Genomic DNA, 21,224 nt, shown 5'->3' on the forward strand with positions numbered 1-21,224 from the left:
AGACTGTAATAGAGTTACAGTGAGTTTGACAACGAGCAAAGGAAGTACTTGCTAAAGGTCAGAGAGTAGCATTACCTAATTCTGCTCCTGGGGCCTCTTTTACAGGTGTAACTGGTTCAAAGACTGTGGAAGGAACTGGCAGAAAATAACAAAAACAACAACAAAAAACCAACAAAACATTAAAATTTATAAAAATTCAGAAAACTCAATTCAGAAAGAATTACTAGGATAATAACATGTTGCAAGCACAGGAAGAAAGAAAGAAAGAAAGAAAGAAAAAGAAAAAACCACACAGTTAACCCGAGCTGAGGGAACACAGTGCCCCTGCCCTCAGATACCAGTTTCTGTCTTAAGAGGGATTGACATCGATTTTGTATTTAGATAATGGTCTGTGTAAATAACCTTGACACTTTTCTCATTCTTTGATCATCTAACTAACGTACCAAAGTCAACTGCCATTCTTTGAAACTGGTTTATGTTCCCCAATGGTCCACAGTGATTTAAAGGTTTGGTTCCCAGGGTGACACTGTTAGAGCCTAGTGACAGGTCCTTAGGTTACTGGGGGGGGGCACAAAATAGTTTGCACAGCCTTATGAAGTTCTGGGGTAGCCCCTTGAGTTATCAAAAGAGGATCATTATATAGCAGGGTTCAGTGGCATATACCTGTAATCCCAGAGGCTAAGGCAGGAGGATCACAAGTTCAAAGCCAGCCTCAGCAAAAGTGAGGTGCTAAGCAACTCAGTGAGACCCTGTCTCTAAATAAAATACAAAATAGGGCTGGGGATGTGGCTCAGTGGCTGAGTGCTCCTGAGTTCAATCCTCAGTATTAAAAAAAAGAGAGATAATTATGAAAGGAGCAAGCAAGCTTGGCCCCTCCTGAGATTTGATCACTTGCTCACTCCTTCATAAACACCTGCCATTGCTAACTGTGCCAGACGGTGGTGCCAATGTACAGCCCTCACCAGCCTGAGCTCTGTTATTTGGACCCTGAGGCTCCAAATCTGTGGGCTAGATAAACCCCTTCTTTACAAGTATTTTGTTATGGTGATGCAAAGCTAATACATAGATCAACCCATCCTACTGGAAACTCATCTCTGGAAAGAGCCATGAGCTCTGTCCAATTTGAGTACACAGTAGGGCAAGATGAGGTGCAGCCAGGTATAGCACAGCAGGGCATCCTTCTGTCCAACACTGAGAGAAAGCCTGAGTGTGTGGGTTCTTGAATGTAATCCAAACTCTGGAGTTTAAAATTTCTCGTCTGGTCCTATGGGGCCATCTAGCTATTGCAGTCTCAGTGCAATATTCTCACCAATCCCTGGAAGCCTGACAGACTCTGATAAGAATAAGTTCCCTTCTCTCATAAACTTCCCTATTATCCTCCTCTCAGGGTGATTTTCCCCTAAGAATGTTTTTTTTTTTTTTCCTATTTGAAGGGGTTAGGAAAAAAAACAAAGAAAAAAAGAAAAAAGAAAAAGAATACGCAACAGAAAATGTAGCCCACATAATCTGAAATATCAACATTTGCTAAAGCTGCCTAGATGATTATGATCACTCATAGAACTTTACAGTTACCAAGAAATAAGCTCCCAATGGCACAAACATGCATTTGTTTTCTAACTGGTTCAGTTGACCATATACTTGATATTTAAAATATGAGCAGAATTAAGTGAGAAGTAAATTAAATAGACAAAAGAGAAGATTCCAGTTCACAGAGGACAAGGAATTAGGCTCCCACACCATCTCCTCATCTCATTCCTCATCGCCTGACCTCATTGTCTCCACTGTGACAGGACCATATGGTTAGCATTCCTTAACTAGGACCTACACATTTACCCAGTTCTGTGTGAGGTGCTTCAGGACTCTGTGTAGTTTTAGGTTTGGGACGAGGACGGCGTGTTCGTTGAGGCACTTTGGGAGCTGAAGGAAGAAAACCTCAGGTTAATGAAGTGTTTTGGTTTCCAGAAGCGTGTCCAGGGTTACCCTTGTTATCATATCTTGAATTTCAGGAGATTTTTTTTCTTTTGAGTTTGAAAGACATGTCCCTATTTTGATAATCTACATCTTTATATCATTTACATTTCTTTGCAAAACAAAATTCACACAGAAACATGAATTGATATATCAAGGACATTTCAAAGGGGGTTCTCACAGGGCTTCCTGAATTCAAGAAAGGTCCCAAACCTTGCTGAGTTGTGGCTGGGGTGGCGCATGATTTCATACTAATGATTGCACTTATAATTTAAATTCACTAGCTTTGGACATCTTTTCTATTTTACTCCTTACTGAAACAAGACTATATCATTACCTAAAGTGGTAATCCAAACACAAAATCATGCCCATACTAACAACAAAGGAATTTAGAGCTGCAGAAGAACTGTCACACTATAATAGCTGTGCCAATTCACTAAGACTAGATGAGACATAGATGTCACCTGCCCCCATCACCACTATTGATTGTATTTGACACGCAACAGCAAAGAATGTGATCAAAATGTTACATGGGAGCAGAGACACTAATTCAAAGGTGGTACACTGCATATATATATATATATATATATATATATATATATATACATATATATATATATATATATATATATATATTATACATACACACACACACACATATACACCAAACTAAATTCATGCTTGGCTCTCTTAAAGACAAAAAACTGTTGTAATATCCTTCAACATGTTAGGTGATCAATGACAGGGGATGATGCAGAAGCCTTGTGAAGGATGAGAAGCTGTGGGCATAATGGTGATGAATGGGCAGGAAATGTACATGAACACGACATGTCATTACCTAGTGTTGTCCCTGGAGCCTCAGTCCTAACAACTGGTTCATGGATCGTGGCAGGAACTGATCAAAAGTAATAAAAGAAACCAGAGAGACTTTGTGAATGCATATAATGTAAAAAAATTCATCTTACCAGTAAAAGTAAAGTTTCTAAGGCTAAAAAGTTAACTTTTAATATTCTTAACTCAAGAGAAAACAAAAGTATTTTTTTTTCTTAGAACATTTCTGCAAACTTGGGCATACTCATTTGATTCAGAAATAGTTGTAGCCTTCGGACTCTGCTGACTATCTCCCTGAGGTCAACTTTAAAATCTCGCTCTTGGTTAATTATTTGATTTGAACTAACTTGAACACTGATATATTAGTGTTATATTTGATTTGAACTAACTTGAACACTGATATATTAGTGTTATATTTGATTTGAACTAACTTAAACACTGATTCATTATTAGAAAAATATGTTGCAAAGACAACCAGCACTTTTATAGAAGCTAAAACCCAAAAAGCACCCACTTCCTGCAATAACCAATAATGACAGATGCAATAAACAGTTTGGATATTTGAACACAGATATAGAAGAGTACAACTCTAAGAGTAAACCAACTCAATAATTCTTGTCTAGGTCTTAACACCTTCATGTATTCTCCTCCCCTTCAGTGTGTATTGTGTCTTGCTTCTCATAGCAAAAGGCAAAAGTGAGAGGATGTCACTCCCAGAGTGTCTGCCATGCTGTCACAGGAGAGAGACAGGAAGGCAGGGTGGGGAGGAGGAAGGAGGTGAGAATGGATTATAAAAGGTGTTAACTCAAGGAGCAGGAAATTATTGGGGTCATGCTGGGCTTTGTGTACAACACACAGTAACAACCAAAAGGAAGCTGAGACTACCCTGAGTCCTTTGTGAATACAGCGCTACTTAAGATGAAGAATGACCTCAGCTTTTGATACCAATAGGCTGGTTATATTCAGTTCTCTGAGCATAAAAAGGCATGGTCCTGCCCTGAAGCAGAAATCACTGAAGCACACGGGGATCAAACTTAAGCCCCTGTGGTTTAGTTCATCCCATGGGCCATTCAACAGGAGAACATCAGTAAGTTGACCTGTCTGGGAGGCAGCTTCAATGTGTTACCTGTCTGTCATTCTTTGTTCCTTCATCCTTCCATTCATTCAAATCCTGTGATTTCTTCTAATTATCCTCAATATTTTCCTCCTCAAATGTTTATGCTTCTCCTAGCATGTACCATTTATACCATTCAAGAAATTATATTTGCATGAAAATGCTGTCTTATATTACTTTCTGTTTACACAGGAATAGCTTTTGTTTACTACTACAGTGCAAGGGAATCGGTAAATAAAACATACCTCTTACTTCTCTTGTATGAGCTGATATGGTTTGGGTGAATTATAAAGGACTTAACAAAAGTAGTTGATGCTGCTTAATACTATACTGAGCAGCTTTATCTTTAAGATGGGAACAGGACCAATTATAAGAAACAGAAACAAGATGGTAATAAAGGAGATTTCCCAAGAAGCAAGCATGAAGTGCTTAGCCATCTCATGCTGTCCTCATTAATCAGTAGCTTCTACTCTTAAGAGTTATGCAGGGCATGTTCCAATATATCACATGTGCATAGAATGCAGGGTCCCAACTGGGGTAGGCTGCATGGATTCTTAAAACCACAGCACATATTTACCCAGTATTGTCTGAGGTACTTCTGAATGGGGCATGGTTTTAGTTTTGGGATTTGAAGGATGAATTATTGAAGCTGAAGGAAGAAAATTTAGGGTTAACAGGGGGCTGATGGCTCGCTCCACTAACTGTGATGAGGATAGCATAACATAGCTCTAAGTTTTCTAAAACTTTTTACGAGTTTGAGTTCAGAAAACTCTATATTTTTGTATTGAAATTTTCTCCTTTAATATATTAATAAGGTTTTTTTGATAATTGAGAATTCTCCAGAGACAAAAATTATACATATGGTTACGTTTAAGAAATGAAGATTAGTAACTATCATTATTTTCTTGGAAGTATCTCCAATCCTGAACTAGTTACAAATCACTGATCAACTCTAATGGTATGAGGGATGTTCCAACCAACCCTATAGTGTGACTAGGTCTAGACAAGCTTTCCTCCTGGCAATTTACTAGAGTAAATGTATGAAATTCACAGAAACATCAACAAAGAGAAAAATGACTATATAAAACCTGAAATATAGAAAGCAAGTTGCTTAGAGAACTCTTCTAGTGTCATCATCGATACTGCATTAGTGGTCTCAATGAGGAGCATGTGGGGAATCATATTTGGATGTTGACTCTAACAAGCTGTTAATATTGTTCAGAGACTCCAACCCAAATAGTGATGCAATTTCAGGCTGGGATGTGCAGCTGATAGCTGCCTTGAATTAAGTCCAAGCTGTTTTTCTGTTACAATGCAAGAAAGCCTTCAACATTTTAGGATGAATACTGTCATAGAGGATGATAACAGAGGGTGGCACCATCATCTATTCAACACCACAGCAAAGTTTAACAAAGAAGAAAAAACAGTTGCTGAAGGTAAAGAATCATTACCTAAAGATGGCTCAGGAGTCACAGGTCCAAAGTCTGGTGCAAGGAGTGATCAAAAGCAATTTTAAAAAAGAAAATGTTAAAACACATGAGAAAAGCTATCAAATTCTCCTAAAAATGAACTTTACTGCTTCAGCTTTGGTTTTATAGCCTTTTTAAAAAGCAAGATTTTAAAAATTCTTAAACAAGGATCCTTAGACATTTGTTTATATAACATAGTTATATCATTAGCATCTCTACATGGTGAAATGGCAATTTTGCTTGTTTTTATATTATCTGATAATGAAAAACTGTTTAGAAAAATATTTAGTCATCTGTTTAATGATTATGAGAAAAGAATGTGAAAACATAATTTATAACACTGTAGATTAGAAAACAAAACCCTAGATCATAATAAATGCAATTGTTGATATATTTAAGCAGATGCAGTCATGAATATCCAAAGAAACAATGCTTTTTTTAATTGAGAGTCCACTGTGGAAAAAGACTAAGACCTTTGTCAAGACAAAGAGCTAGATATAGAGGGTCATTCAGTCCATGGAATTTGTTAGTGCATCATTGTTATCAGGACAGAAAAGACCTGACCCTGAAGGGCAAGAGAGCATGCCAGTTGGCTCAAATCTAGTCACTGAAGTGGGGCATTCAAGGTCCTATTTGTGCGCCCTCCCCAAAGTAGTATGGCTGTTTAGCTAAGCAAAACATGCCTTATTGTCAGGTTGCACTTCTAACTTCTGTCCTCCTACTGTCACCCACATACAGCATCCCCCTCCCTCTGTTTATATGATCCCTGTCCATTCTGCTAACAAATTTCAAGTTTCCAATTATTCCAATTATTCAGATTCCTTGCTTTGCTAAGAATTAACTATGTTCTCCCCAGTGGGTAAAATTTAATAAATATCTGCTTTCCCCCAACATTCCTGTATCTATTTGTGAACAGTCTTAACAAGGGCAGCTTCCTTAGTCAACTAAGTCATTCGTTATTTCTAAAGTATCCCTCACAGATGATGATGTGGCCTTTAATAAAACATGTGGCTACTTGAATTAAATGTTAGCTGACTAGACACCTAACTAGATCAGTTTTTCTGAGCCAGATTTAAAGAGGAAAACATAACTGCACGTCAGAAAAATAAAAATACTCAGGTACCAAGAAGATATGGTGTAAGCAGCCAGAGCTTTGTGCTGGTAGCAGCTTATTTCTGTGACTTGGGCCTTCACCCTTAAGGGTCACGGAGGTGACACTAAATGGCACGTTAAACTTCCACCACAGTGTCATATTCAAAGGTGTTCCCTAGGGACCAGGAACCATATACTATTTACCTGGTTTAGTCTGAGGTATCTTTGGACTTGGAGTGGTTTTATGTTTGGGACGAGGACGACGAGTTCTTGCACGTTGTGGTTTTTTTGGAGCTAAAGAAAGGAAACTGGTTATTGTAGTCATGACTCTAGATATTAAAGAAAGAATTACACAGGATTCTAGGGCTTCTAAATATTTCCTAGATGCTCTTCAGTTTTGAGAAAATTTTGTCTCTTTGATTCGGAAGTTTCTGCTGGTTATTCATATGCAATTTTTTTTAGCCTACAGATAATTCTTTTGAGAAAAAATAAACTATATAGCATTATTTTACTATTCTGAAAACTTTGTTGTTAGTTGTTGGTATTAGGTTTTCAGACCCAAAACCAGAAAAAGAAAATGAATCATCTTAACCTTATCATGTTTGAAAAGCATTTCCTAACTCTGGGCAAGTTCACCTGCTTTCAGAAGATTATACATAGAAATTATGTTGTTTAGGCATACAATCCATTAAAAATTATTAGAAGAGCCCATTTCATTTCCTAAAAGTCATTGGTACATAATAAATATCCTGCATATTCTGAAAGAACAGAAACCTAAACATCCCCAGAAAAATAACTGATGTTGAAAGGGTAGACACTCCTGATTGTATTTGAAATTCAGCTTTAACACAGGATACTATTTAAGCAGACACATAGATTCTGTAAAGCATTGAAAAGCTGGATAATATGAGAGAGAGAGATTGATTGATTCTTGGCACTTGCTGCTTATAGGCTTATAAATAAGTCATGTATTTTAAGTGCTTTCAATATGTTAAAACTGAGGACTGCAGTTGAATGACAAGAATGGATGACAAGAAAACCTTATGAGAGGGAAACAAACAAACAAACAAACAAACCAAAAAAACCTTTAGTCCAGAGAGATGGAAAAGACCATGAGTAGAAAATTAATGTGCTTAAAGACAGAAAAGGCCATTACCTAATGTTGTTCCAGGAGCCTCAGTTTTCAGAATTACAGGTTCAATATCTGTGGTAGTAGCTGAACAAAAGTAATACAATGAACAATGTAGAGTAAGAAAACCAGAAAAAGAAAATGAATCATCTTAACCTTATCATTTTTGAAAAGCATTTCTTAACTTTGGGCAAATATATTTGCTATCACCAATAACTGGCGATACTTTTCTATCTATGTATTTATCTTATAAAATAAGCATACCTTTTGCACTCTGTATAGCTACGAGGCCAATGTAAAGTATTTTTCCATGTTTGATTATCTGATTATGATTATATTAGAAAGCTGACTCCAAGAAAATCTCTCTGGTATCTGACATGCAATTTAAAATAACTCCAGAAATTATTATAAAAGCTTCTGCTGGTATTTGAAAGGTTTTCACCATCATTATTAATTTGTTTTGAAGGGTGATGGCTGTGAGAAGAATTAGAAAAATATTAATCAGTCTATTTACTGGGGCTTTATGACAATTGTGCAAAGATTAATTTGTGCTTTTTAAATAATAAATATGAAATTACTTTTTAGTACGTTTCCTTATTCATTTATCTCAAATGAATAAATAGGAGACAGTAGAAATAGAGGTGATTAAAGTGAAAAGTTGAAAAGGTAATAATGCAATTTTTTGTCTCAATGAACAGGATTTTTACACTTCTATAATATTCTGAAGCACATAGTTTTGAACATAATTAGAAATTACAACTCTGGTATTAAATTAGGGTCTCCATTTTTCGTTATATCTAGAAAATTACACATGATACTCAAAACTTCCCATCACCAAAACCTTTTAAGCATTTATACAGAGACTGACTTTTCAGGTGTTCAAGACACCATAGCACAAAGTTGGCTTAATCCACATCTGAGAGCTTCTTCTGAATCAACAGTGCATAGGAGAGCGGCATAACATTTATAACTGATTATCTTCAAACAAAAACAAAGAATCCCAATTTTGTCTGAAACTTAGTGTCACAAGATGAATTTATCAATGAAAAGGTCCAGGTGCATTTGAAGAACATGGAATCAAGGAAGAAAGGGCTTTTACAGAGACAATGACATGTCATCAAGCTCCTTATAAACACACTGAGGACAAGCTCCAACCAGCTTTTTCATTGCTCCCCTCCCGTATCCAAAAACTGTACACACATACAAGCAGAGGTTCAGAAACTTCCTCATCCGAAGGGTAGATGGACAGAGCACCCATGACTCTAAAGTGTCAAGTGACTTAATAGATGCAGGTGAGTGAAGAAAGAATCATACTCGGGTGCTATGTGCCGAGAAGATGTAAGAATGCCTGACAAGATGTTAAGGTGGCCTTTCATGAAAAGAGTACACAATTTTTAGAAACCAAGAGGATGAATGTACATGAGGGAATACAGATAATGACAAGAGAGATGAGAGATGCAAGCCCAGGGAAACATCGACCGAGAAGACACTGTTACCTATGGTGGAAGAGGGAGCTTCAATCTCAACTGTGTCAAGCTCCAAGACTGCATCATAAAAGATAAACAGAAGTAAAACAATGTAAGTAACATCAGGTACTCATTGATGTTTAATTCAGAGGATATAGAACCTGTTGTTTATTCTGACTTGATATAGACTGCCTTCTTGATAGGCTAATGTTTTATGAGAGATACTCTCACCAAATTAGAATTTTATGCTAACTGGAATCTTACGATAAAATTTCTATTACAAAACAGATGGATTTTCAAAATAGTTATATAAATATATTCTTATGTGGTAGATTACTGTTTAAAATGCCAGTAAGGTATTTTAGAGGAAGACAATCCCTGGCTAGCTGGGTATTCTTCAGCCATACACGTTAAGGAAGAATACAGGGTCAGCCTCCCATGTGTATTTCCCAGTAGTGCTTACCCAAATCACGTTCAAAAATGTCCTAGACACAGAAAAATCAACCTTCTATACATTACAAGTTCAGAGAATAAGGCCAAAAAGTGCTTTAAGAAAATGGAATACATCCAACAATCAGGTATAAAATCGACCAATTTCCCATACATTGCTTTCTTCACTTAGCATCAAAATGTTAGTGTGGCTACTTTGAGAAGATAATGAACAAAATAGTAATAATTTGGATTTCTGTGCCTTATGTGATATGTAAATACTTGCAGCAATATTTTCAATAACATTTCCAAAGAAAAAACCTTATTAAACTAAGCATGAAAATTACGTTTACCGGATTTAGTTGGTGAAATGTCTGGTTTGGCTGAGGTTTTGGGCTTAGGAAGTAATTGCTTTGGTGGTTTTGAATCTGAAGAAAAAAGGGTGCTATAATTAGTGCCATAGCTGAGCTGTAAATGTAAAGATCAATGTAATTTACATCAATTTTCCTATTTATAGGTCAAGATGGTGATTACCAGGCTGGATTTGGGGTACATCCGGTCTCTGTGTGGTTTTAGGTCTCTTGGTTGGTTTTGGAGCTGAAGAAAAAGGTATTTCAAATTAACATAATGATCATGGCTGTGACTATTCAAAATTAAGAATATATGAGCTGAGTGAAGACACAGTATAAATTCAATGTATATATTAAAATCAATTTCTGGGGATGCAAGAGGGGTGGGAAAACTGTCCATTCTAACTACATACTTGCATCATTAGCTTTTCCTGAAAGAAAATATCCTCAGGAAATGTTTCAGATGTGTCTCTGAGCAAAAGTAATGAGAATTGATAAGGCTTTTTTCCTATATAAATCGTTTCAAAAGGAAAAAAAAAAGTGTATTAGCTAAAGTATATTAGCTCTATTTTTCATTGATAAGTTTATTTGGTTAAAAAAACCCAGTAAAATAAAATTATAAAAGTTGCTTATGAGGAGACCTGGAAAATAATCCAGAAACACTTGATATTACACATAAGAAATGATGTTACATGACTATTGATATCTGGAATTTTTCAAAGTAAAGCAGTGATGAATTGATTATGGATGCCGACAAGTTACAAATAAATAATTATAAACACCATTATTAGTCACCAGTATTAGTACTAAAAACAGTCAGACCATCTTGAGACTTCTAATGTTTTCAAGGTACAAAGGCCACAACTAGTTTTATACTGGACCCTACACCAAGAACAACCGCTGGTTATCCAAACATCCCCCAAAGCATTTTTCAAATAAACAAAAAAGCTGAAGACAACATTATTCATGCAGCTTAAGAAAGTCTTACAAGTAGAACAAGCAAAGCAATGAAATTATAGCCACAGCACTAGAAAGCATTTTTGCCTTTTTTTTTTTTTCAGTCCAGAATGAGCCCAGAAGTCACACTGGGACACATGAGGCAGAAGGAGAGGGTCAGCAGGGAACCAGGAAGTTGTGTCCAAGACCACAGACCTTCCCTAAATGAGCACACAGACTCCTCTCCTATCTTCAGGTTCTTCAGACCCAGATAGGAAATGGGAAGCATGGAATGAAACTGTGAAGGGGTGATGGGGTGGCAGAACTGCAGTCATGCCTTGGGTGGAGAGCAGAAAAGCCAAAGTGACAATGGTGACCATGACTGGAGGGGGCAGAATTACCGACTGTGGGAACCAAGAGCTCCAGTTGTACTGTGGCTGGTTCCAGAGCTACAGAAGCAAAACACCAAGAATACCAGTTATATTGAGAGGTGGAATCAGAGGAAGGAAACATTATGCCTCTACTTAGGATGATCTGCCTAAACTGTGTACTTTTTCTGAATGTGATTTCCCACTTATTTTTCCCATTTACCTCTTTTTGCCCATTATTTTCCCATACCTCATCTGCCACGAAAAAGTATCAGATGTAAGATTTTTAAGGTGAATTACTTTGATAATCCATTTACTAGACCAGTTTTCTACTGTGTATGCCTAATGACTACAAATAAAAATATGAATACTTTATATAAAAATATAAATATAAAAAGTGAGTATAGATGATTACATATAAAAAAAATCAACTACTACTGATTCCTAAAACCCAGTTACTAGGGTAGCTGGTGGCTCCTGAAGCCGAGACTACTATATCCTACTTTCTATGTTAACTTGGAACCCTGAACACCACATTTACCAGGTTTGGACTTGGGCACATCTGGACTGCGTGTGGTTTTAGGGCGGGGGCGACGACCTGGTCTTTTGGTCTTTGGTGGAGCTAAAGAAGGAAAATTGCTAGTTAATATAGGAAATTGGTTTTATAAACTGACAATAAATTATTACATATATCTTAAAAGCATTTTCAAGCCATTTGATTTATTGTGGACACATACTTCTGCCTTGTAATTGTCTGTTATTATTTACTCAACTAAATGAAGTCTTCAATAATTTTTTTTTTTTGGTCAAAGAATTGTAAACTCCTTCTTTTTACATTTTAAGATGCAAAATCTCAAAAACAGTATGGTTTAGAAAAGACAGTCACATTAAATAAAAACTTGAAGGTATATGCTCAAAAGGAACATGGGAAAGGTTGCTTTGGGAAGCCACTAGGGATAAAAAAAATTAAGTTTATTTGACTTAGGATTCAAAAACAAGTTAAGCCTTTACTTAGCATTTTAAAAATACACAAATCAACACTATTCAAAAAGTCTTTGTATTCAGAAATTATTTCAAGGAGGCAACTTAAAAAATAATATATATTTATAAATTATGTCAGGATTCAAATTTTTTCCAGAATAGCAGAATGTACAAACAGAAAACGACATTGAAGTTTTAGCCCATGAATGTGAGCCTGCCAATAAAGACACTAGAAATTAGAAAAGAAGAAACAAAGGTCACCCACTGAATAACTGTATAAGCTTATATTCCCAGGGTTCTAGGTCCTGAGGCTGCATGAAAAATCATCAAGGAGGAATCAAAATCCAAAAGAAAAATGACAAAATTTAAATATGGGATATGCTTAATATCAAATTTCTAGATTGAACAAATTTAAAGAGTAAAATTTTGTCCACATAAGTACCTTTTCTATTTAAATCAATTTGTGCTTTTAGACAAAGTGAATACAAATAGAGCCAGTCAGTTAAGTTTGGAAAGAGAAATGGAAAAAAAGGGGCATGATTCTTTTTTGAAAGATGTAAATGTAATAAAGTAACCAGCAGCTCATAATATGAAGGAAAATATTGGTAATTGGCTAAGATGTCCCCAGAACACATTACTTTTTTTTTCTTTTGAAGAAAAAGAAGCTGTAATGATTGAGGTTGGGTTGTTTTTCTTCCCCCTCTCTGCATGGATTTCCTAGTGACACATCAGGGCATTTATATCTGGAAAGTTCATAATGCTTTTCAAGAAAGTCTGCAAATGCTTGAGTTCTGAAAATAAGAAAATCTCCTCCAAAATTGAGAATGCAAATATGCCATAGGGAAAGAGGCCAGGATACCCTGCTGGAAATAACCAGGTTAGAACAAGCTAAGGATGAAATCCTAGATCATAAGGCCAGACAATGGAGATGGTGTCAAATTGGAATCAGCATGGCTTCATGGGTGTCCCAGAGCCTGTGTTCAGTCAAGCACAGGCACAAAGTGCATATTCTGGCAAAAGTGGCTGGAATAAAGATCTGACAGATAATTAAGAAATATTTTAAAAGTAAGCCAAAGCTAAGGGTGAAATTGAATATAGAAGACGTTAACAAAGATCATTGGTTTTCAGTGGTTAAAGGAAGCTTCATTACCTTTGGTTGTCTGTGGCGTTGGTGGAGTCTGAGGTTCTGGGGCTGCAACAAAAGCAAATCATATCAAAAGCAATGCTGAAGACCATATCTAAGAAATTAAATGTTCTTTACCACAAAGTGTTCCTTCCTTGGTGAATGACTAGGTTCTCCTTGCTTCTGACAGTGATGCTCACGCACCCCAGCTCCTTTTCACAAGCCACAATAAAATAAGAATTCTCATTTTTGTTGCTGATATTCAGCTGTGGCCTCACTACCTGATAGTCTAACAACTGCCCCTGGTGGCAGAAGAAATACTCATTAAATGGAGACCAGGGTACTTTCTCAGTGGGGGCTCTGAATTTCCTGTCACCTGCCACTTTGTTTCTTGCAGTCAGCCAGGTTCACCCAAGGAAGCAGGAAGAAGTGACACACTCACCAGGCAGACCTGTTCCCAGACCTGTGCTCTGTTAATGATCCAGTTTTGCTGGACTTGACAGTTTTTCACCAAAGACAGGAATTAAATTTATAATCCAAGAGGGGGCAGGAGTGTTCATGTGGTACTCTGCATAGTGACTAGCATTTATTGCTAGTAGACAAATTGATTTACACATGAAACAATCCATTTGGGTTAGCAATAGGTATCCAAAGCAGTCTCAGGTTTTATGAAATGCTGAATAAATTAAATAATAATATTATTTAAACATTTTGATAGATAATGAATGCTCAAACTCATGGTAAGTAAATTATACCTCATGCTGGATGTGTTTTTGTTATATAATATTTGGGCTTTTGAAAAGAATGAATGTCTTTCAATAGTTTTCATATTATTCTACAGAATAAAAAAAATAATTCCTTTTTCAGGAGGGAAATTAAAAAAAGGAATTCTATTTTTAAAATTAAAAGTAATTCTTTGTTTATTTTTCTCCTTATAGAAAGAAATTGATTACTGTGGCACTCACTGTTCATCTTAAAAGGATTTATATCATTCTGATATTTATACATTTATTATAATATAATTATCAGGCATTATCCGATGTTTGTGGAGGAGAGGGAGAGGCAGATTTGGGAGAAGTAGAGAAGGAAACAGAAACTGTAACAATAATTTCTATATAGCAAGTAAATGGTTTTTTAGCAACTGGAACAGAAAATTTAACCACAAATAGTGCAGATAGAGAATTTTCAATGTTTCCAAAAGCAGTGTATAATAATAGCACAAGATGCTACTTAAAGGCATGGTCATTCATTACCATGTCTGTGGCCAAAAATAATCTTTAAGTAAAAACACAGAAGAATAAAAATTGAGTGTGAAAGAACAAAATTAAAGATTAGTGATTTAAAAAGAACCCCCCCACACATATACCCCAGAATTCTTAATTCTTAAGAACTTGTCCAGAAATAGATTTTACAGATACAGGGCAAAGCCATAGTGATACATCAGTCTGAAGTAGACACTGACGTAAAACTTCTGTGTGTGTGTGAGAGAGGGAGAAGAATGAATGAGTCTGATGGTCCCATATGCTATAGGAAAAGAAGGAAGTTAGCATTAGTATATGAAATATGGCAGATATCAAGAAAGCATCTACATGTGAAAATATCAAGGAACAAAAAATTCTTTTGAAATTTTAAAGTTTCATTTCTACAAAACTGCCTTCTAAAGGAATAAAAAGCAAATACAATTTGCTATTTGTAGCATCTTTTAAGTTCCTGACCAAGACTGATGGGGATGGAACCCCATAGGTTGACACCAAAGCCAATTGCACCTAACAGCAGTAAAAGTTAATGTTCAGTAAGAACAAGTACAGCTTGTGAAAAAAATAGTCTTAAGATATTAAAGATAAAGGTATAAGATAGTCTATAACAAAGCTGAGTGGCCTGTAAATAACTAAACCACCACCTCAGCATAAAACAGAAATATACAACACCTTCTTGGATATGTGACTGATAAGGAACATGGTTTGCACTCCTATCACCCACCACAGGGGAGAGCTGCATCACACACACACACACACACACACACACACACACACACACACACACCTATAATGGGGGCTCTTTCCCTTGTTTTGGTCCACTGAATGTTATTACCACCTTGAAGATTACTCCAGAGGGAAACAATTCTTATTGTGTGAGGTGGACAAGTCAGGACACAGTGGCTTTTGAGAAATGTACTGGACTGTGGTTAGAAAACAAGCCCAAACCAATGTGGATTTTCACTCTCTAACTTAATTGTCAAGGAAAACCAAAGAAAAGCATCCCATGTGGAAAAAAAGGAGGAGTATGAGGTGAGGCCAGGGAAGGTAGAGAGTTCCTTAAGTCAAAGATTTTGGCAGTTTCTGTGCTCTTGTGAACCTTGTCCAGAAACAGAACTTTTCTGCAGAGCTATAAAAGTAGCCTTCCCTAAAATAAAAATTTAAAAGCTAGACCCAAAGAAATGGTTTGCAGAGACCCAGTTAGTACCCTGTGTTGTCTAAGACCACACAAGGTCACCTTGACTCCTTGTGTGTAGGTGTGATCCTGAAGTAGCTATGCTTGCTGCGTGAGGAAATGGGTGAATATTCTTAGGTGATTAGAAAGTTTAGAAATCAAAGGAACATAAACATATTAGCTTCCAAATAAAATGTTCTACTTTAAAGGAAATGTCAAATTAAAAAGACTCTTTACTTAAACACCTCAGAATGGTAAGAACACACCCTCCCACACTTATTTGTATTAAGGAATGAATTTCCTCTCAGAAATCTTTTGTCAGAAACCACTGAAATAAATAATATAGCTTACATATAAAACTGTAACCAACATTTGGAGAAAAAAATTGATAAATTAAATTTTATCTTATAATAACACAAATAACATTTATTTAAATGTAGTGACCTAAACATAGAATAATATTTGTTGATCTGCTTGGTAGGAGTCCTCTAGTCATAATAATAGTTACTGCCTTATTCCAAAGCCCTCTAAGCATACTTTTAAAATAAATGTACATGAAATCCTTTCCAAATACAGTTGTCAGAATTCTTAAAAGGCTAGGAGTTCAATTTTATAACTGTGCTTTTTCGTTTAAATACCCTCTCCAAGTAATTTTAATTCCACTTCTCTGACTCAGAGATCTCATGCATGGTCAACTATACTCCCTTTACTTAATCCCTGATTTCCTTCAGTCTGACACCTACACCTGGAAATCTGCTTCTCCAAAGGGATTTATGAGAATTCTTTTTGTAAGCAGTTACGTTTTTCTTCCTATCCACTTTATTGCAAAAATAAATCATGCCTGCTTAAGCAGAAAATGTCTTGTTTTAATAATCCTTACTATGTAAACATGCCCATTAATGGAAATGTAAGTTTATTATCCATTAAACATTATAGTGAGAAATATATTTTTCCCAGAACTCAAAGTTTAAAATTTAGAAAATAATAACAACAATGTTTTCTATAGAAAATCTTATAAAACAATCCAAGAGGGCTGTATAAATTTTGGATGGACAGAAAACATGACGACTTTGGTCATTCAATATGTTCCACAATTCTTAAGCAGAAAAACTTCTGTTTTTATTTAAGAGAATCCCTTTCTTCAAAAGAACCGCCTTTTTTTTTTTAAATTCAGCAAACACCCTTAAAATCTCCTGAGAGTTAAACAGAAGCCAGTGTTTAGACATCAGCCCTAATTAAGAAGGCTTAGAGAATAAGAAAAATACAACCCCTTTCTGGTCTTGCAGCTTAAGAACTGAGAAACCCCCAAACAAGGCAGAGTTCTTAGAGAACAGAAATGCTTCTCCTCCTTTCAGCTGAAAGGCTATTATTATTTAATGCAATCAGAACCCCAGCCAACTTTGGTACTGGAAACTATTTTTTAGTCCTAAACAAGAGGTCCTCCATCCCTCCCAGGTGCTACATTTATGTTTTCTCTGCACTGGTCATAAATGCAACCACCACAGCTCAGCTCAGAGCAATGCCAAGATTGCAAAGGGGCTGCTTATGAGGAGATTGTTCCATTGCAGTTTTGCACCTTCCTTGAAAAAATATATTGAAGACTAACAAACAAATCAGAAGTTCTTTGCTCCAAAGAGCTGCATAAAATAAAATTTCAACACCACTTTGGGAATATTTATATTAAAAAGTTCAGGGTAAGTACCAGGGTTTTTAGTATGTGTCATTTATGGAATGAGAGGAATTTTAGGCTTCAAAGAAATAGACTGTGTTATACTGAGATGTGGAAAATAAAGAAAAAATAATGATCAAATCAATATATAGGCATTTAAGTATCTAAAAACACAAAATAAAAACCTTAAAATCAAATACATGTTAAGTGGAATGAACCCACCATCTTGGAAGACTTTGGAAATATTACATTAAAAGATCATTTTACATTTCATTCACAGAGAAACACTTTATAGAATACACTGATAAATTTCTGTGTGGTTTGGAAAAACATGTCAAGAGTTAGATATAACACTGCCTCTAAATAGTTATAGTAGTTACTCAAAGACAATGATTTTAATAAATTAGTCTAGTTATTTTTCACTCTTCCTATTTCTCAGGTACATCTAAATCATCAAGCACCAGGTAGAAAAAACACATTGTCAAATTTAATATTCAATGATAGGCCTAATGCTATGATCTGATGCATAAAGGAATCCCACTAACCCTAAAATGAAAGGTCATTCCTCCCAGTGAATTCTGGACTAGAACTTGAGGGCCTTAAAAAAATGAACTGTATTTATGACCCAGTTTCTAAACCAATGACTAGATAGGAAAAGCAGACAGGAAGCAGCAGTGGTTCAGCTGCTAGTACAGGATGATGTCTAGGTGCGGAGTTCAGATCAACAACTGTAGGACCAGCTATCCACAAGCATCATAGTCAGGGTGTTGGTGAAGTCTATGAGATATTCAGTGTTCTCCAAATGAGCCATTTAGGATAACTACTGAGGCAGTATATAAAATCTAAGTACTGGGTTTTCCATGGTGAGATGACAAAACAGATCCACTAAGCACATATCATTATCGTCCAGTGTTATCTGTTTAGGTTTAGGGTCTTTAAAAAATTGTAAAGGTAATTGTTCCAGGACTATGGTTCTTTCTTGTGAATGTGTGTGATAAAAAGAAAAATAGATTATCCTAGATATAATGAAATATCCTCCAAGATGGAGCAGAATGACCCCTTCAAAATCCTACCATATTTAGTAGTCAATTTCAAAGTGTACAATGGGTAAAAGTTTCTGGAAAGAAAATTTTAAACTGTTATAACAGCATAGCTCATATAAAACTACATTTATGTTATAAACATAAGTAGAATTAGGTCAAATCCAGTTTGTCAAACAGGATTCTTAGTATATTACTTAACAGTGAAGAATATCATATCCTGGTTGTAAGCTACCGGAACCACCCAAATTCAGCACTGCAATATACATTGTTTCTCTCCTCCTCCTGCATCCAAATTCTATGTATATATTGAGGCCTGTACCTTAAACTTTCTTGGAGCTTCTATATAAATATTATAGACCCTGAAGTTTTATTATCTATGTTTTGCTCTCATTGTTATGTCTTATCGTCTCAAGATTATTAGCAACTTGAAAGCTAGAATCATCCTTTCCATTTCAGTTCATTTCTTTAGTGGAAAACTGAAGACTTAGTAGGCATCAAAAAAAAAAAAAAAGAAAGAAAGAAAAAAAAAGAGAATCATCAGCCTATCAGACACTAGAACACAGAGCCATACCAAAATAAATAAATAAATAAAATAAAAGATGAGTGCTACTATATATCTCATTCTCTAATGCTGGGCAATAGCGCTTATTTCTAGGTTTATCCCAAAATTTACATGCACAAAATTCAAATAATTCTTAGTAAAATCTTATTAGAAACATTTGATTTTTATTTTGTATCACTAATTATTTAATTATTAATTTCAAATTTATAAAGAAAGTGCCCTATAGAATCATGTAACTTCTTTCTTATAATAAAGAGATGAACATGGTCTATTTGGAATTAAGTATCCTTAAAAATTAAAGAGATATTTATTTACCAGGCTTAGTTCTTGGTGTTTGTGGTCTAGGGCGTCGTTTAGGTGTAGAAGGGGTAGATGTAGTTCGCTGGGGAACTGAAAGAAGAAGATTGAATATAACTTTCATAAGTGACATTTTTCGGGGTCAGATTTTTGTCTGTAAACTTAACAAATTTCTTGAGTGCCAGAGCTATTTTATATTTCTTTGTGTTCCTAGAATGCCCAATCTCATGCTTTATAAACATTATGTACTAACTGCTGACCAGGTCAAAAGGAATTAAAATTCTACAGGAGAACTGAAGCTGTATTGTCCAAGTATACTGGAAAGTGAGCTCCCTGAAGGCATTTCAGAACACAAGGTGCAATTAAGAACTCAAAACGATAACAGTGGAGAGCAGGACAGATGCAAAATAAGATATCTTAGATTTAGAAAATGGAAAGTTTAGAACTTCCATTTGTAGTTCACTATCCTTGCCAGGCATTAATGAACTCTATCATTTAAATAATTTTCCATGATAAAATGTAGGTTGTGCTACCTCTCTTTTATGTATCTTTCTTCACATATCCAGGATCTCAGAGCCTAGGTGGTGCTCTTTACACTTAGACCATTCTGAAATAGTCATATTTAAAGGTGTTCAATATGAGGGAATATATTTTAAAATAATTATCATCTAGGATTCTGCTGCTGTTTTCTGGTTGACTAAGTTGAAAGAAATATAGGAAGGAAATTTTACTTCAAAATATATAAACATTGAGTTTATGGAAATTATTTGAAGATCTTCCTAAGGCTAGCAAACTGGATCTCTGAAGAATTTCATAGTAGAGAATGAAGTGAAATGTTTAGTCATGAATATATTTTTAAAAGGCCAACATGATGATTGTTTTTTATTACTTTACCCATTCCTTTCAAGCACACACTATACAAATGTCATTAGTTACCAGGGGTTGTAGGCTGCATTTCAGGACTGGTAAAGGTTTCCATTTTTTGAGGAACAAACGGTGTTTCACTTGCAGCTGAAAGTACAAACACCCCATCCCATCAAATAATCCAGTTAAAATGAGGTATCTTAAGAATTTCAACGTGCTTTTAGAATCATGCAATGCACATGCTACACATATATGAGTAAGGATGGAAATGCATGTCGTCTTAAAAGCTGATGGATGAAATTATGATTTAAAGTGGGGGAAAAAGCTAGAATGACAGTTGTTCAGTAGCTGATTCTAGGCACAGTCACTACATGGAAGTAGGACGATTCAGGCCACAAATGCACAAGATGAGATGATGTGGATGATGAAGATGTCCATGCGGTTTTCAAAGCTTTTCACGACTTTAAGGATGCAGAAAATACCATCTATCACAGCTCAGTGAAGAAGTTGGGGGAGGGATGAAAAATGAAATATAAAAGATGCCTGTGTTAAAAATACATATACACATCTAGTCAGAAATAGGAAAGAGACAAATGACTAGATGTGATGGAATGAAATGGTCATTCTGAAGAAAGGCATTCACATAGATTATGATTTTTTGGTGGAAAACAAAGCACAATTTTTTCTGTTAAAAACATTACCTAGTGTTGCCCTTGGCTGCTCAAGAGTTCTAGAAGTTTTAGGTGGGACAGAATCCAGAATAGGATCACTTGTTGCTGTTGGAATAAATTTCAACATTTATAAAAGCAGTAGAAGGCCACAGGAATAAAATATGAACTTGTGAGTAATAAATTATGCCTCATGAGGATAATATCAAGAACACTTGAGGGACTGCTGACCAACACTTTGAAACCAGTGATTCACCAGGAGCTGAAGATGAGCTCACTTCAAAAAACATACATACTTTAATAATACTGGCCAAATTATATTGTTATATCATGTGCATGTACGAATATGTAATAAATCCCACCATTATGTACAAATATAATACACCAATAAAAATATAAAAAAAGAACTTAAATATCAGAAACCATGAAAAAGTA

At 35.6% G+C, this 21,224-nt stretch overlaps 1 protein-coding gene across 11 annotated transcripts in view; it reads right to left on the reverse strand.

Moving 5' to 3' along the window:
• Nucleotides 1-21,224, reverse strand: part of ABI3BP (ABI family member 3 binding protein) — a 256,615-nt gene that overhangs the window by 86,183 nt on the left and 149,208 nt on the right. For 9 of the 11 annotated variants that reach the window (XM_081301600.1, XM_081301601.1, XM_081301599.1 and 6 more), the window contains 15 exons: nt 20,823-20,897; nt 20,194-20,268; nt 19,276-19,350; nt 13,284-13,325; nt 11,694-11,774; nt 11,186-11,233; nt 10,033-10,095; nt 9,852-9,926; nt 9,100-9,147; nt 7,631-7,690; nt 6,679-6,768; nt 5,365-5,397; nt 2,807-2,863; nt 1,834-1,917; nt 76-135 (listed from right to left, as the gene is read on the reverse strand). The exons of 1 other annotated variant lie outside the window; for it this stretch is intronic. In XM_081301600.1, coding sequence (XP_081157726.1) covers nt 76-135; nt 1,834-1,917; nt 2,807-2,863; nt 5,365-5,397; nt 6,679-6,768; nt 7,631-7,690; nt 9,100-9,147; nt 9,852-9,926; nt 10,033-10,095; nt 11,186-11,233; nt 11,694-11,774; nt 13,284-13,325; nt 19,276-19,350; nt 20,194-20,268; nt 20,823-20,897 — 966 coding nt within the window. The remainder of the gene's footprint in view (nt 1-75; nt 136-1,833; nt 1,918-2,806; nt 2,864-5,364; nt 5,398-6,678; nt 6,769-7,630; nt 7,691-9,099; nt 9,148-9,851; nt 9,927-10,032; nt 10,096-11,185; nt 11,234-11,693; nt 11,775-13,283; nt 13,326-19,275; nt 19,351-20,193; nt 20,269-20,822; nt 20,898-21,224) is intronic. One more of the 11 variants, XM_081301592.1, reaches the window with a different exon arrangement.

This window comes from Spermophilus citellus (assembly GCF_964194105.1).
Source record: "Spermophilus citellus genome assembly, chromosome: 7".
NCBI classification, from domain to species: domain Eukaryota; kingdom Metazoa; phylum Chordata; class Mammalia; order Rodentia; family Sciuridae; genus Spermophilus; species Spermophilus citellus.